Source organism: Mirounga leonina, unplaced genomic scaffold (assembly GCF_011800145.1).
Source record: "Mirounga leonina isolate KUSES-001 unplaced genomic scaffold, KU_Mleo_1.0 Mir_125, whole genome shotgun sequence".
In the NCBI taxonomy this organism is placed as follows: domain Eukaryota; kingdom Metazoa; phylum Chordata; class Mammalia; order Carnivora; family Phocidae; genus Mirounga; species Mirounga leonina.
In genome coordinates this window covers 11,545,890-11,561,751 of record NW_023270305.1, presented here as the reverse complement: position 1 = coordinate 11,561,751, position 15,862 = coordinate 11,545,890, and the positions used below count along the sequence as shown (strand labels likewise).

Genomic DNA, 15,862 nt, shown 5'->3' with positions numbered 1-15,862 from the left:
AAGGTCATTATTATTATTCTTATGTTACAGCTAAGGAAACTGAGGCTCGCAGGCAAGTGACATAGCCAAGACTCAAAGGTTTTTTGAAATTCAAAGCCTGCATTCCTTACATTAAATCACAGCTATACCTTAAATCTTTTTCTACTGAAATGACAGGAATTGCCTAATTTGCTTTTGCAATTAATACATAACATTTTACATTTGTGGAACATTTTTTTCCCTCTTTGTGTTATCAGATAATCTTAAAACTATCAGCCCACTTTAAAGATTATTTTATTTTTTTAAGATTTTATTATTTTTTTGACAGATAGAGACATAGCGAGAGAGGGAACACAAGCAGGGGGAGTGGGAGAGGGAGAAGCAGGCTTCCCGCTGAGCAGGGAACCTGATGTGGGGCTCGATCCCAGGACCCTGGGACCATGACCTGAGCCGAAGGCAGATGCTTAATGAGTGAGCCACCCAGGCACCCCTAAGGATTGTTTTAGATGTTTATTTTTATATTTTTATTTCAAATTGGGTATGGGACTCTGTCACTTAGTTGATAAGGGCTTGACCTCAAGTCATCCTCCCATACTGGGAGTAAACCAATTTTGCCTTTCCCCCAGAGAACTCTCTTTCATTCTAAACAGAAGAGATGATCAGATTTCAAATGCCGTCTGTGGTAGAGTAAGAGTTTTATAAAGGATGGTAAGGTATTGGAAGGGGATAGAAAGTGTTGGTTAGATAAAACTTATTCAAGCGTTATATTTTCTTATTTTCTTTTATTCTTTCTTTCGTTCATTCTACTACTGGTTCTTTGCTCTTAAAGCTGAAAACATAGAGGTCTCTGTGAAGCATGAGAGGAAAACAAGATAAAATCTATATCTATCTATTTATTTATTTTTAAAGATTTTATTCATTTATTTGACAGAGACACAGCGAGAGAGGGAACACAAGCAGGGGGAGTGGGAGAGGGAGAAGCAGGCTTCCCGCTGAGCAAGGAGCCCAATGCGGGGCTCAATCCCAGGACCCTGGGATCATGACCTGAGCCGAAGGCAGACGCTTAATGACTGAACCACCCGTCATTTTTTATTTTAATAAAATAATATTAAATTATTTTTTTTAAAAAAATTTAAGAGCACAAGGGGCGGTGGGGTGGTGTGGGGGGAGGGGAAAAGGGAGAGTGAGACGCAGACTCCCCACTGAGCAGGGAGCTGGAGCTGGAGGCGGAGGCTGAGGCAGGGCTCATCCCAGGACCCTGGGATCATGACCCAAGCCGAAGGCAGACGCTTAATAACCAACTGAGCCATCCAGGTGCCCCACAAGATAACCTTTAAATAACCTAAAACATAAAAATTTATATTCAGATAATGAATTTGAAATGTCTAAAAGCTTTATGGAATTCCAAAGCCGACTTCAACGAAAACAAGTTTAGAAAATAAACATTGAATTTAAAATTAAATATTGGGGCAAAAGTTTTATAATCTTTAGTAGTACAAATTTTTAAAAAATATTTTATTTATTTGATAGTGAGAGAGACAGCAAGCATGAGCGGAGGAGTGGGGCAGAGGGAGAGGGAGAAGCAGATGCTTAACCGACTGAGCCACCCAGGCACCCCAGTAATATAAATTTTTATAGTGCTTTGCAGTTAAACAGTTTCCATATGTACACAAGGCATGCCAAATGCCAGAGCCAAGAATCCAGCTAATATCTTCTGAGCTATTGTTTGTTCATTATAGCTTCACTACCTCCCCTATAAGGAGGTTTTCGGCTCCTACAAGTTAAAAAGTAAATTATAACATGCCCACACAGTTACCTAAAAATTTATAAACATACATAAAATGTGTGTGTGTGTGTGTGCACGCAATGGAGAAAAAGTAACCTTTAGTTTCATAGAGCAGGAATTACCCCAGCTCCAGAATTTGGTCCTGGACTAATTAGATGTTTCTAAGACTGCCTTAATATCAGACCTGATTACTCGATTTGAGATTTGCATTGGGGGAGGCAATAGATAGATAGGTTGGTAGAGCTTTCTTAGTGGTCAAATGATAAAAAACACTGGGCAAATCCTGACTTACTAGCTCCTATTTTGGGTTATCTCCCAGAAAGTCGGCACATAGAGAACATTTGCTTGCAAATTTGTTTATAATTAGCGAAGTCCAAGCAAATCTTTTACTAGTCATGAAGGCAATACTTATTTTTGTTATATAATTGACTCAAAATGTTTGTAATGACTCCAAAGGAGCAGAAAACACTTTCCATGAAATGATTCACCCTGGAAACGAGAAAGAAAAATTTTTTTTTTGTCTAAAGATATTAAAGAGATTTACCAGATAACTTCTTTAATAATATGAAAAATCTATGTTTCTTAATTTCCTTCAGAAAAATTTCTTGAAGTAACATTTATTGATACTTATTGGATGCTTTTACCAATACATTCTCTTCTCAGGTATATCCAAAAGTTTGGGGGAAAAAACTGACAAAATTGGTTTTATATTTCAAATGAGAAACATTTCAGAGTTGATTTAGATATGACTTGAAACCGAAGCTTTTCATGGAAAGTATGACTTCAAAGTAGTAACTTTAGTAGCATAAATTGTTCTACAATTTTATCCTTATTTTTAAGATACCTAGATTTAATTTTTAAATAACTATATGGTTTTCTGTTTTTATGAGTAGATCATATGAAATAGCGGAAGTAATTTTCATTAAAATATCCTCTTTGTTTTAGGTTTCAGATTATCTTGAAGTAATCAAGGAACCAATGGATTTATCAACAGTAATAACTAAAATTGATAAGCATAATTACCTGACTGCTAAGGATTTTCTGAAAGATATTGACCTCATCTGTAGCAATGCTCTAGAGTACAATCCAGATAAGGACCCAGGAGGTAAGGATGCACTGGGCAAGATTCACTTTGGTGATCAATGAGAAGATAGTTGAAAGTTTAAATACTAAAGCATGCCCATGTTTCAGGTAGATAAATTAGTTTTAAAGACATATTATTGTATTTAGAAACTTCTTGATGAGAAACTCATACTTAAATATTAAATTTAATTATTTTTAGATATTAAATTTAATTATGAATTTGAATTAAATAAAGGATTTAAATTAGAGGATTTTATATTTCGGCATTCTGTTTAAGGTTTAGTTTTTACTTTTTGTACTTAGATTCTTATTTTGTTCAGGTAGGGTAGAAAGCTGAGTAATTGAGAATTTAATGTGAAATTTGTGTAGTCAACATCACCAGTGCTGATAAACACTGGGAATTCCAAATTGGTGGGAACTCATTATAGGATAAGTTTATATAGTAAAAGACCCATTTATTTATTTGATTTTTTTTTTTTTAAGATTTTATTAATTATTTGAGAGCGAGAGAGAGCAGGGGGGAGATGTAGAGGGAGAAGTAGACTCTCCACTGAGCAGGGAGCCCTCTGCGGGACTCTATCCCAGGACCCTGGGATCATGACCTGAGCTGAAGGCAGCCACTTAACTGACTGAGCCACTCGGGCGCCCTACCCCTTTAGGTAGACAGTATGTATTCTGTAGATTGTGGGTATTTTAATGTTATTTTACTGTTTACTGTTTTACTGTTTTACTGTTTTATTCCTAATCCCACCCTGTACTCAAATCTCTAGTCCCAGCTCTTTGAGTGCTCAGGGAGGACCTCTAGGAACATATCTGTAGTTAAAACAAGATGAATTGACTGATTCAGTGTAACAAGGAAGAATATATATTATATGGAACCACATAGGATTTGAGCTTGTGCCAAGAATTTTGGAGAGGATTTAAGAAAGTAGGGCATTGCAGTAGATTGGATGCTCTTAGGAAGTGGGGGTAATTCCGTGAGGCTAAAACTGGGATGGGTAAAGAAGCAGCAGTCAGATAAATCACAGACCTGTACCTCTGAAACAATACATTATATGTTAAAAAAAAAAGAAGATAGTTAGGAAGAGAAAAATGAAGGGGGGGGGAAATTGGAGGGGGAGATGAACCATAAGAGACTATGGACTCTGAGAAACAAACTCAGGGTTATAGAGGGGAGGGGGTGGGGGGGATGGGTTAGCCCAGTGATGGGTATTAAGGAGGGCACGTATTGAATGGAGTACTGGGTGTTATAGGCAAACAATGAGTCATGGAACACTACATCAAAAACTAATAATGTAATGTATGGTGACTAACATAAAAAAAAAAAGCAGTCATTCATACTATCCCAAGATAGGATTATACTTGGTTATTTTTGGGCTAGGACAATGTTCATGCTTTTGTCTATGTTTAGATATGATAATGGAGTACTCTTGTTTTTATCTTGATTCATCATGGTCACAGAGTGGCCTTTTCTGATGTGTTTTTAAAATTGTTTATGTTTAATATGAGTACACCAAGGCCAGCTGATAGTGCCTGGCCAGTTTCCAGCTGACAGGGGCTCTTATTCTCTCACTCTGCTGAGGATTTTGTTTCTTGAACAGGTGATAGACAAGTAAGATGCTTTTTATTTCTTTTTTTTTTATTCTTATGTTAATCCCCATACATTACATCATTAGTTTTAGATAAAGTGTTCCATGATTCATTGTTTGTGCATAACACCCAGTGCTCCATGCAGAATGTGCCCTCCTCAATAACCCACCACCAGGCTAACCCATCCTCCCACCCCCCTCCCCTCTAGAACCCTCAGTTTGTTTTTCAGAGTCCATCGTGTCTCATGGTTCGTCTACCCCTCCGATTTCCCCTGCTTCATTCCTCCCCTCCCGCTATCTTCTTCTTCTTTTTTTTTTTCTTAACATATATTGCATTATTTGTTTCAGAGGTACAGATCTGAGATTCAACAGTCTTGCACAATTCACAGCGCTTACCAGAGCACATACCCTCCCCAGTGTCTATCACCCAGTCACCCCATCCCTCCCACCCCACCCCCCACTCCAGCAACCCTCACTTTGTTTCCTGCGATTAAGAATTCCTCATATCAGTGAGATCATATGATACATGTCTTTCTCTGTTTGACTTATTTCACTCAACATGATACCCTCCAGTTCCATCCACGTCGTTGCAAATGGCAAGATCTCATTCCTTTTGATGGCTGCATAATATTCCATTGTATATATATATACCACATCTTCTTTATCCATTCATCTGTCGATGGACATCTTGGCTCTTTCCACAGTTTGGCTATTGTGGACATTGCTGCTCTAAACATCGGGGTGCACACACCCTTTTGGATCCCTACTTTTGTATCTTCGGGGTAAATCCCCAGTAGTGCAATTGCTGGATCATACGGTAGCTCTATTTTCAACTTTTTGAGGAACCTCCATACTGTTTTCCAGAGTGGCTGCACCAGCTTGCATTCCCACCAACAGTGTAGGAGGGTTCCCCTTTCTCCGCATCCCCGCCAACATCTGTCGTTTCCTGACTTGTTAATTTTAGCCATTCTGACTGGTGTGAGGTGGTATCTCATTGAGGTTTTGATTTGGATTTCCCTGATGCCGAGCGATACTGAGCACTTTTTCATGTGTCTGTTGGCCATTTGGATGTGTTCTTTGGAAAAATGTCTGTTCATGTCTTCTGCCCATTTCTTGATTGGATTCTTTGTTCTTTGGGTGTTGAGTTTGATGACTTCTTTATAGATTTTGGATACTAGCCCTTTATCTGATATGTCATTTGCAAATATCTTCTCCCATTCTGTTGGTTGTGTTTTGGTTTTGTTGACTGTTTCCTTTACTTTGCAAAAGCTTTTTATCTTGATGAAGTCCCAATAGTTCATTTTTGCCCTTGCTTGCCTTGCCTTTGGCGATGTTTCTAGGAAGAAGTTGCTTCGACTGAGGTCAAAGAGGTTGCTGCCTGTGTTCTCCTTTAGGATGTTGATGGACTCCTGTCTCACATTGAGGTCTTTCAACCATTTGGAGTCTATTTTTGTGTGTGGTGTAAGGAAATGGTCCAGTTTCATTCTTCTGCATGTGGCTATCCAATTTTCCCAACACCATTTGTTGAAGAGACTGTCTTTTTTTCCATTGGACATTCAAAGGTCCAATTTGTCAAAGATGAGTTGTCAAAGATGAGTTGACCATAGAGTTGAGGGTCCATTTCTGGGCTCTCTATTCTGTTCCATTGATCTATGTGTCTGTTTTTGTGCCAGTACCATGCTGTCTTGATGATGACAGCTTTGTAATAGAGCTGGAAGTCCGGAATTGTGATGCCGCCAGCTTTGCTTTTCTTTTTCAACATTCCTCTGGTTATGCGGGGTCTTTTCTGGTTCCATACAAATTTTAGGATTATTTGTTCCATTTCTTTGAAAAAAGTGGATGGTATTTTGATGGGGATTGCATTGAATGTGTAGATTGCTCTAGGTAGCATTGATATCTTCACAATATTTGTTCTTCCAATCCATGAGCATGGAATGTTTTTCCATTTCTTTGTGTCTTCCTCAATTTCTTTCATGAGTATTTTATAGTTTTTGGAGTACAGATCCTTTGTCTCTTTGGTTAGATTTATTCCTAGGTATCTTATGGTTTTGGGTGCAATTGTAAATGGGATCGACTCCTTAATTTCTCTTTCTTCTGTCGTGTTGTTGGTGTATAGGAATGCCACTGATTTCTGTGCATTGATTTTATATCCTGCTACTTTACTGAATTACTGTATGAGTTCTAGCAGTTTGGGTTGGAGTCTTTTGGGTTTTCCACATAAAGTATCATATCGTCTGCAAAGAGTGAGAGTTTGACTTCTTTGCCGATTTGGATGCCTTTTATTTCTTTTTGTTGTCTGATTGCTATGGCTAGGACTTCCAATACTATGTTGAATAGCAGTGGTGATAGTGGACATCCCTGCCGCGTTCCTGACCTTAGGGGGAAAGCTCTCAGTTTTTCCCCATTGAGAATGATATTCGCTGTAGGTTTTTCATAGATGGCTTTTATGATATTGAGGTATGTACCCTCGATCCCTATACTCTGAAGAGTTTTGATCAAGAAAGGATGCTGTACTTTGTCAAAAGCTTTTTCTGCATCTATTGAGAGGATCATATGATTCTTGTTCTTTCTTTTGTTAATGTATTGTATCACATTGATTGATGTGCGGCTGTTGAACCAACCTTGCAGCCCAGGGATAAATCCCACTTGGTCGTGGTGAGTAATCCTTTTAATGTACTGTTGGATCCTATTGGCTAGTATTTTGGTGAGAATTTTAGCATCCATGTTCATCAGGGATATTGGTCTGTAATTCTCCTTTTGATGGGGTCTTTGTCTGGTTTTGGGATCAAGGTAATGCTGGCCTCATAAAATGAGTTTGGAAGTTTTCCTTCCATTTCTATTTTTTGGAACAGTTTCAGAAGAATAGGTATTAATTCTTCTTGAAATGTTTGGTAGAATTCCCCTAGGAAGCCATCTGGCCCTGGGCTTTTGTTTTTTGGGAGATTTTTGATGACTGCTTCAATTTCCTTAGTGGTATAGGTCTGTTCAGGTTTTCTATTTCTTCCTGGATCAGTTTTGGTAGTTGATACATCTCTAGGAATGCATCCATTTCTTCCAGGTTATCTAATTTGCTGGCATAGAGTTGCTCATAATGTGTTCTTATAATTGTTTGTATTTCTTTGGTGTTGGTTATGATCTCTCCTCTTTCATTCATGATTTTGTTGATTTGGGTCATTTCTTTTCTCTTTTTGATAAGTCTGGCCAGGGGTTTATCAATCTTGTTAATTCTTTCAAAGAACCAGCTCCTAGTTTCGTTGATCTGTTCTACTGTTCTTTTAGTTTCTCTTTCATTGATTTCTGCTCTGATCTTTATGATTTCTCTTCTCCTGCTGGGTTTAGGCTTTATTTGCTGTTCTTTCTCCAGCTCCTTTAGGTGTAGGGTTAGGTTGTGTACTTGAGACCTTTCTTGTTTCTTGAGAAAGGCTTGTATTGCTATATACTTTCCTCTTAGGACTGCCTTTGCTGCATCCCAAAGATTTTGAATAGTTGTGTTTTCATTTTCATTGGTTTCCATGTATTTTTTTTAATTCTTCTTTAATTTCCTGGTTGACCCATTCATTTTTCAGTAGGATGCTCTTTAGCCTCCATGTATTTGAGTTCTTTCTGACTTTCCTCTTGTGATTGAGTTCTAGTTTCAAAGCATTGTGGTCTGAAAATAGGCAGGGAATGATCCCAATCTTGTGGTACCGGTTGAGACCTGATTTATGACCTAGGATGTGATCTATTCTGGAGAATGTTCCATGGGCACTGGAGAAGAATGTGTATTCCTTTGCTTTGGTATGGAATGTTCTGAATATGTCTGTGAAGTCCATTTGGTCCAGTGTGTCATTTAAAGTCTTTATTTCCTTGTTGATCTTTTGCTTAGACGATCTGTCCATTTCAGTGAGGGGGGTGTTAAAGTCCCCCACTATTATTGTATTGTTGTCGATGTGTTTCTTTGCTTTTGTTATTAATTGCCTTATATAATTGGCTGCTCCCATGTTAGGGGCATAGATATTTCCAATTGTTAGATCTTGTTGGATAGACCCTTTAAGTAGGATATAATGTCCTTCCTCATCTCTTATTACAGTCTTTGGTTTAAAATCTAATTTGTCTGATATAAGGATTGCCACCCCAGCTTTCTTTTGGTGTCCATTAGCATGGTAAATGGTTTTCCACCCCCTCACTTTCAATCTGGGGGTGTCTTTGGTTCTAAAATGAGTCTCTTGCAGACAGCATATCGATGGGTCTTGTTTTTTAATTCAGTCTGATAGCCTGTGTCTTTTGATTGGGGCATTGAGCCCATTTACATTCAGGGTAACTATTGAAAGATAGGAATTTAGTGCCATTGTATTGCCTGTAAGGTGACTGTTACCGTATATTGTCTGTGTTCCTTTCTGGTCTATGTTGCTTTTAGGCTCTCTCTTTGCTTAGAGGACCCCTTTCAAGATTTCTTGTAGGGCTGGTTTTGTGTTTGCAAATTCCTTTAGTTTTTGTTTGTCCTGGAAGCTTTTTATCTCTCCTTCAATTTTCAATGACAGCCTAGCTGGATAGAGTATTCTTGGCTGCATATTTTTCTCATTTAGTGCTCTGAATATATCCTGCCAGTCCTTTCTGGCCTGCCAGGTCTCTGTGGATAGGTCTGTTGCCAATCTAATGTTTCTGCCATTGTAGGTTACATATCTCTTCTCCCGAGCTGCTTTCGGGATTTTCTCTTTGTCTATGAGACTCGTAAGTTTTACTATTAGATGTCGGGGTGTTGACCTATTTTTATTGATTTTGAGAGGGGTTCTCTGTGCTTCCTGGATTTTGATGCCTGTTTCCTTCCCCAAATTAGGGAAGTTCTCTGCTATAATTTGCTCCATTATACCTTCTGCCCCTCTCTCTCTTTCTTCTTCTTCTGGGATCCCAATTATTCTAATGTTGTTTTGTCTTATGGTATCGCTTATCTCTCGAATTCTGCCCTTGTAATCCAATAGTTGTTTCTCTCTCTTTTTCTCAGCTTCTTTATTTTCCATCATTTGGTCTTCTATATCACTGATTCTCTCTTCTGCCTCATTTATCCTAGCAGTTAGCGCCCCCATTTTTGATTGCACCTTATTAATAGCCTTTTTAATTTCTACTTGGTTAGATTTTAGTTCTTTTACTTCTCCAGAAAGGGTTTCTCTAATAACTTCCATATTTTTTTCAAGCCCAGCTAGTATCTTTATTTTTATTTTTTATTTTTAATTTTTTTTAAAGATTTTATTTATTTATTTGAGAGAGAGAGACACAGTGAGAGAGGGAACACAAGCAGGGGGAGTGGGAGAGGGAGAAGCAGGCTCCCCGCAGAGCAGGGAGCCCGATGCGGGACTCGATCCCAGGACCCTGACCTGATCTGAAGGGATCATGACCTGATCATGACCTGAGCTGAAGGCAGTCGCTTAACCAACTGAGCCACCCAGGCGCCCCCCAGCTAGTATCTTTAAAGTGATGATTCTGAACTCTAGATCTGACATCGTACTAATGTCCATATTGAGTAGGTCCCTGGCAGTCGGTACTACCTCTTGTTCTTTTTGTTGAGGTGATTTTTTCCGTCTTGTCATTTTGTGCAGAGGAGAATAGATTAATGAGAGAACAAAATGCTAGCAGAGTAACAACATCCCCAGAAATATACTCTAAACAAATCAGAAAAGACCTGAAGCAGTGGAACAAGAAACGGAAAGAGAGAAAAAAGAAAAAGAAGAAAAAGAAAAAGATAAAGATTAAAAACAAACAAAAACAAACAAAACAAAACAACAACAACAACAAAAACCAGAATGTGATCAAATATGATCAGGCTGGTATATAGATCAGTGCCACACACTAGATTTGGGGTATATTTTGGTCTTTTAGAAGAAAGTGCCTCCCAAAATTTTAAAGAAAGAAAAACTTATATATGTACAAAAATAAGGGTTGATATGATGAAGGGATGGAATATGACTGTAAAGATGGAAATTATAAAAAATTTTATAAAAGGAATTGATAAGAAGTTGTTTGAAAAAAGAAAGAAGAGGATTTAAAAAAGAAAAAGAAAGGGAGAGAATGTGATCAGGCAGGGGAGTAGAAAACACCATATACTAGGGATTTAGGGTATATTTTAATCTGTTAGAAGAAACTATCTCAAAATTTTAAAGAGAGAACAACATATATATATGCCAAAAATACGAGTAACTACTATGAAGGGATAGAATATGACTCTAAAAATCAAAAATAAAAGTTTTTTTAAAAAAGGGATTAATAAGATGTTGGTTGAAAAAGGGAAAAAGAAAAATTCAAAAAAAAGAAAAAAAAAAAAAGACAGTTAAAAAAAATTAACTTTGAAAGACTAAAGAATCATGGTAAAAAAGCCATGAATTCTATGTGCAGTATTCCCCTAGCGCTGGAGTTCTGCTGTTCTCATTGATCGGTAAACTTGGTCTTGGCTGCCTGTTCTCGCTGATCTTCTGGGGAGGGGCCTGTTGCCGTGGTTCCCAAATGTCTCTGCCGGAGGTGGAATTGCCCCGCCCTTGCCCCCTCCCGGCTAAGTAATCTACTCGGGTTTGCTCTCCGGGGCTTTTGTTCCCTGCGAGCTTTCCGTACAGCTTTGGAGGCGGAGAGTGAAAATGGCGGCCTCCCAATCTCCGCCCCGGAGGAGCCGAGAACTCAGGGCCCCGCTCCTCAGTGAGCCCCCAGAGAAAAGCCGTCAGTCACTCCCGGCTCCCCGGTCTCTAGCCGCACTCCGTGCTCACCTGGCCTGTGACCGCGCGGTTCTATCTCTGGCACCCGACCCCAGGTGGAGTCTCCAAACCCAGCAGATCCCTGCGGTGCACTCCCACATGGCTTCTCCCGGGGGAGGAAGGTGAGTCTCCCCGGATCTGCCGCTTGTTGGGTCCCTGCTGGAGGAGCAGTGGCCCGACTGTGCCGCAGATGACGGTTTATGGCAACCCCGAGCTGAGAGTTCGCGCCTGGGCTCCATCTCTGCAGCCGGCTTCCCTGCTCCAATACCTGGGAGCTCTGCCGCACTCAGGCACCCCCGGTCTTTCTGTGACCCCGAGGGTCCTGAGACCACACTGTCCCGTGAGGTTCCACCCCCCACTTAGCCACCGGAGTGACGTCCCTCAGCGGAGCAGACTTTTAAAAGTTCCGATTTTGTGCTCTGAGGCTCTATCACTTGCCAGAAGCAGCCGATGGAGGCCCCTCCCCCACAGTCTATCCTCCCGAATATCGCCTGGGATTCACTTCTCCGCACGTCCTACCTTCCAGAAAGTGGTCGCTTTTCTGTTCAGAGAATTGTTGCTATTCTTTTCTTCGATCTCCTGTTGAGTTTGTAGGTGTTCAGAATGGTTTGATTGCTATCCAGCTGAATTCCTGAGAGGAGACGAAATCCAGGTCTCCTACTCCTCCACCATCTTGCTCCCCCTCCGATGCTTTTTACTTCTTTTTTTTTTTAAAGATTTTATTTATTTATTTGAGAGAGACAGTGAGATAGAGCATGAGAGGGGGGAGGATCAGAGGGAGAAGCAGACTCCCTGCCGAGCAGGGAGCCTGATGCGGGACTCGATCCCGGGACTCCAGGTTCATGACCTGAGCTGAAGGCAGTCGCTTAACCACCTGAGCCACCCAGGCGCTCCTGCTTTTTACTTCTTAAACATTGATTTAAGTCTCAGTTATCTCAAGGTAGTTAGAATACAGTTTCTGCTTTTTCTCTGTATTCATGGTCAGTAGTTCTTAGGCCGCTGATTAGAATGACCTTGATTTCTCACTTTCACATGAAATTAGGTGTTTCTCATCTAAATTTAGACCACAGCATGTCATATATTCTAATTCCAAGTTTAGAGGCAGAATAACATTTTACATAGCTGTTCTTAAGCTTTGTATTAGGACATTTGGTTCTTAGTTTTTGTTTCTTTAGCTTCATTTTGACTACTTATTTTATTTCGCTTTCATTTTGACTTTTTATTCCTATACAACATATAGGAAAATTTCTAGAGATTAAAAACAAAGAAGATAATTAAAGTAACTTGTAATTCCATTGCCTTGTGTTCTTTCTCTCTCACATACACGGATGTATTGTATATGGAATACATACATGCATAATATTTCTACTAAGATGAGAGCATAATATTTGTGAACTTTGTCATTCATGTAGAATATTGTGAAAAGTTTATGAGTTAACATATTTCTATGACATTTTTTGTTTTTTTTCCTGTATTATAACACTGATGAGTATCTTTGTAGCATTAATTTTATGTACATCCTTAACTATTTCCTTAGAATGTATTTCTTAAAGTGAAATTTCTGAATCAAGGAATATATATATATTTCTCTTTTAAGGCTTTTAATCTGTAGTGTTAAATTTTTCTCACAATTTTCTTTTACCAGCAGCATCAGGGCTGTTGTTTGCCAATATAACAATTTTATGTGGGTGAGAGAATCTTCTTCTGTGTAGATGGCATCCAGCAACAGTACCACAGTTTGGGTAGTGAAGAATGGGCTGCATATCAGCTTGATTTGATAACCTTGCTGGGGCCCTTGGTGAGGGTGTGGTCTGCACAGGTGTGTATAGTGACCTTGACCAAAGTATGAAAGTACTTGAGTGCCTACACTGTGTCTTAGTTTTCAAGACACAGAGGTAGCTGGAACTGTAGGAGGTAATAAGAGCTTGGGCTTTGGATTTATACCTAAGTGTTAGTCCCAGTTCTGCTATTATCTAGTTCATTAACATGATTTGAGTTTAGTCCTTTAAATTTTAGTATCCTTATTTGCAAAACAGGGATAATTGAAGTATTCTTCTCATTGGGGTGGTTGTATGGGTTAAATGAGAAAATGTATTAGATTAAATCTTACAAAACTACCATTTTCATATGGTTCAATATAAATATGTTAAGCCCTTAGCATAGTGCCTGAGACATGTTAAGTGTTCCATAGAGGTTAGTAGTTCATATTTTTATTTTTGTTATCATCATTAGTTTATTTAAATTGTGCTTTAATTTTTCATAAAGTGGTTGCTTAGTGGGTACCTGTGTATTAAATTCCCTGCACCACATTTAAAATTTAATCCTATTTTGGGGCGCCTGGGTGGCTCAGTTGGTTAAGCGTCTGCCTTCAGCTCAGGTCATGATCCCAGGGTCCTGGGATCGAGCCCCGCATCGGGCTCCCTGCTCTGAGTTCCCTGCTCCACGGGAAGCCTGCTTCTCCCTCTCCCACTCCCCCTGCTTGTGTTCCCTCTCTCACTGTGTCTTTCTCAAATAAATAAATAAAATCTTTAAAAAAATAAAATTTAATCCTATTTTGGAAAAAGTCTAGGGACTGATAGTGAAAAATAAATTTGAATGGTTAGAAAAAGCCAGTTGAGGTCAATCCAGATTTTTCCCCCTACGTTACTTAATTATAACCAAATTGAAATAATACTACTTTTGAGAAAGAAACCATGGTTTCTGGTGCATAATAAGCTTTTCCTATCTGATGCAGTTGTATAATTAAAGAATATGGCTCTATCTCACAGAGTTGACATGGTATACTTATAACTTTCTTTCTTCACTGTTTTAAATGCAAAGAGTGTGATACAATTCAAAAGCATGATTTTGGCTCTGTTCAGATTATTTCATATCTTTAAGTTAAGAGGCTTGTTTTTTTTCTTAGCAGCAGAACCACTTGTTATGTATTAGGAAAACCACCTCAGGGTCTGTTGTGTAGCAAGTGGAAATTACATGAGTGTTGTATTACTTTTACAAGCTCCCATGAGCATTTGGAAGCTTACAGTGTTCTGTTTTGCAGAACCCTTGGCCATTGGGAAAAAAACTAGCATATACGTAGAAGATAAAAGCCAGTATTTTGAAAGCTATACATGTTGCCTAAACGTTTACCCAGATTCTCTCCCTTGAGGATGATGTGGACAGAAATTAAATATGTTTGCCGGAAAGATTTTAACTTGTAGTTCTAAATGTAACTAGTATCAGATATTTGACTCTAATTATTATCTTATAGATCTATATATGTTTAACCATTCCCCATTCTTTGTCGTGTAGTACATTGCATTTCCTAGCCCTCAGTCTCATTCACAGACATACCATTATTGAGCTAATGTTACTGAAAGTTCAGCCCTAGTCTTGTAGTCTTCTCAAAATCTTCTGTTTTACACCAGTTTGCTTAGGAATGAAGCTCAGAGCTTCACCCTAGCTTTCGGAGCCCTCTGCAGGCTGTGCTTCAGCCAAACCTATTCTTATTTTCTGTAAGTATTTATGAGTCTATAAATAAACCATGTCTAGTTACTGAGCTGGGTGCTTAGAATACAAAGATGACTGTGACAGCCCTTGCCTCTTGCGGTAGAGATACTCAGATGTACTGCATGTTGAATACTTACTGTGTGGCAGACATTACGCTGTGTGTTATGGTATTAGTTTGCTAGACCTTCCATAACAAAATGCTATAGACTAAAAGTGGCTTAAAGAACAGCAATTAAGGGTGCCTGGGTGGCTCAGTCATTAAGCGTCTGCCTTTGGCTCAGGTCATGGTCTCAGGGTCCTGGGATCGAGCCCCACATTGGGCTCCCTGCTCAGTGGGAAGCCTGCTTCTCCCTCTCCCACCCCCCTGCTTGTGTTTCCTCTCTCGCTGTGTCTCTCTCTGTCAAATAAAATCTTAAAAAAAAAAGAACAGCAGTTAATTTTCTTACAGTTCTGGAGGCTGTAAGTCCAAAATGAAAGTGTCAGCAGGTTTGGTTTTTCTTGAGTCTTTGGTTTTCAGATGGCTACCTTCTTGCCTATGCCCTCATGTGGTCATTTCTCTATGTGCACACACCCGCGGTGTCCTTGTCCAAATTTCCTCTTCTTATAAGGACACAGATCAGATTAGGGCCTATTCATACAACCTTATTTTACCTCAATTACCTCTTTAAAGGCTGTACTTTATTTTTTTAAAGATTTATTTATTTGAGAGAGAGAGCAAGCATGAACAGGGAAGGGACAGAGGGAGAGGGAGAGAAGTCCTCAAGCAGACTCCCCCCTTCCTCCCCACCCCCTGCCCTGGGCATGGAGCCCAATGTGGGGCTCAATCCCAGGACCCTGAGATCATGACCTGAGCCAAAAGCAAGAGTCGGATGCTTAACCGACTGAGCCACCCAGGGGCCCCTGCAATGATAATAGGTTATTAAGGTATAGAGATAGCATAGAGGTGGCAGTTAGGACTTTTGTCTTGAAGCAACCACAGATGATTATAATGCAGTTTTTTTTCTTGATTATTTTTATATTGAAGTGTAGGTGACATATTTGTTTCAGGTTGTACAACATAGTGATTTAACAATTACATGCATTACTTAGTGCTCACCATGATAAATGTAGTTAGTGTCTGTCACCATACAAAGTTATTACGATGTTATTGACTGTATTCCTCATGCTATACTTTTTATTCCCGTGATTTATTTATTTTATTTTATTTTAATTTATTTTTA

The 15,862-nt window shown here is 39.2% G+C and overlaps 1 protein-coding gene across 3 annotated transcripts in view; it reads left to right on the top strand.

Moving 5' to 3' along the window:
* Positions 1–15,862, top strand: part of ATAD2B (ATPase family AAA domain containing 2B) — a 160,539-nt gene that overhangs the window by 118,257 nt on the left and 26,420 nt on the right. For all 3 annotated transcript variants that reach the window (XM_035000670.1, XM_035000669.1, XM_035000668.1), the window contains exon 22: positions 2,711–2,870. In XM_035000670.1, coding sequence (XP_034856561.1) covers positions 2,711–2,870 — 160 coding nt within the window. The remainder of the gene's footprint in view (positions 1–2,710; positions 2,871–15,862) is intronic.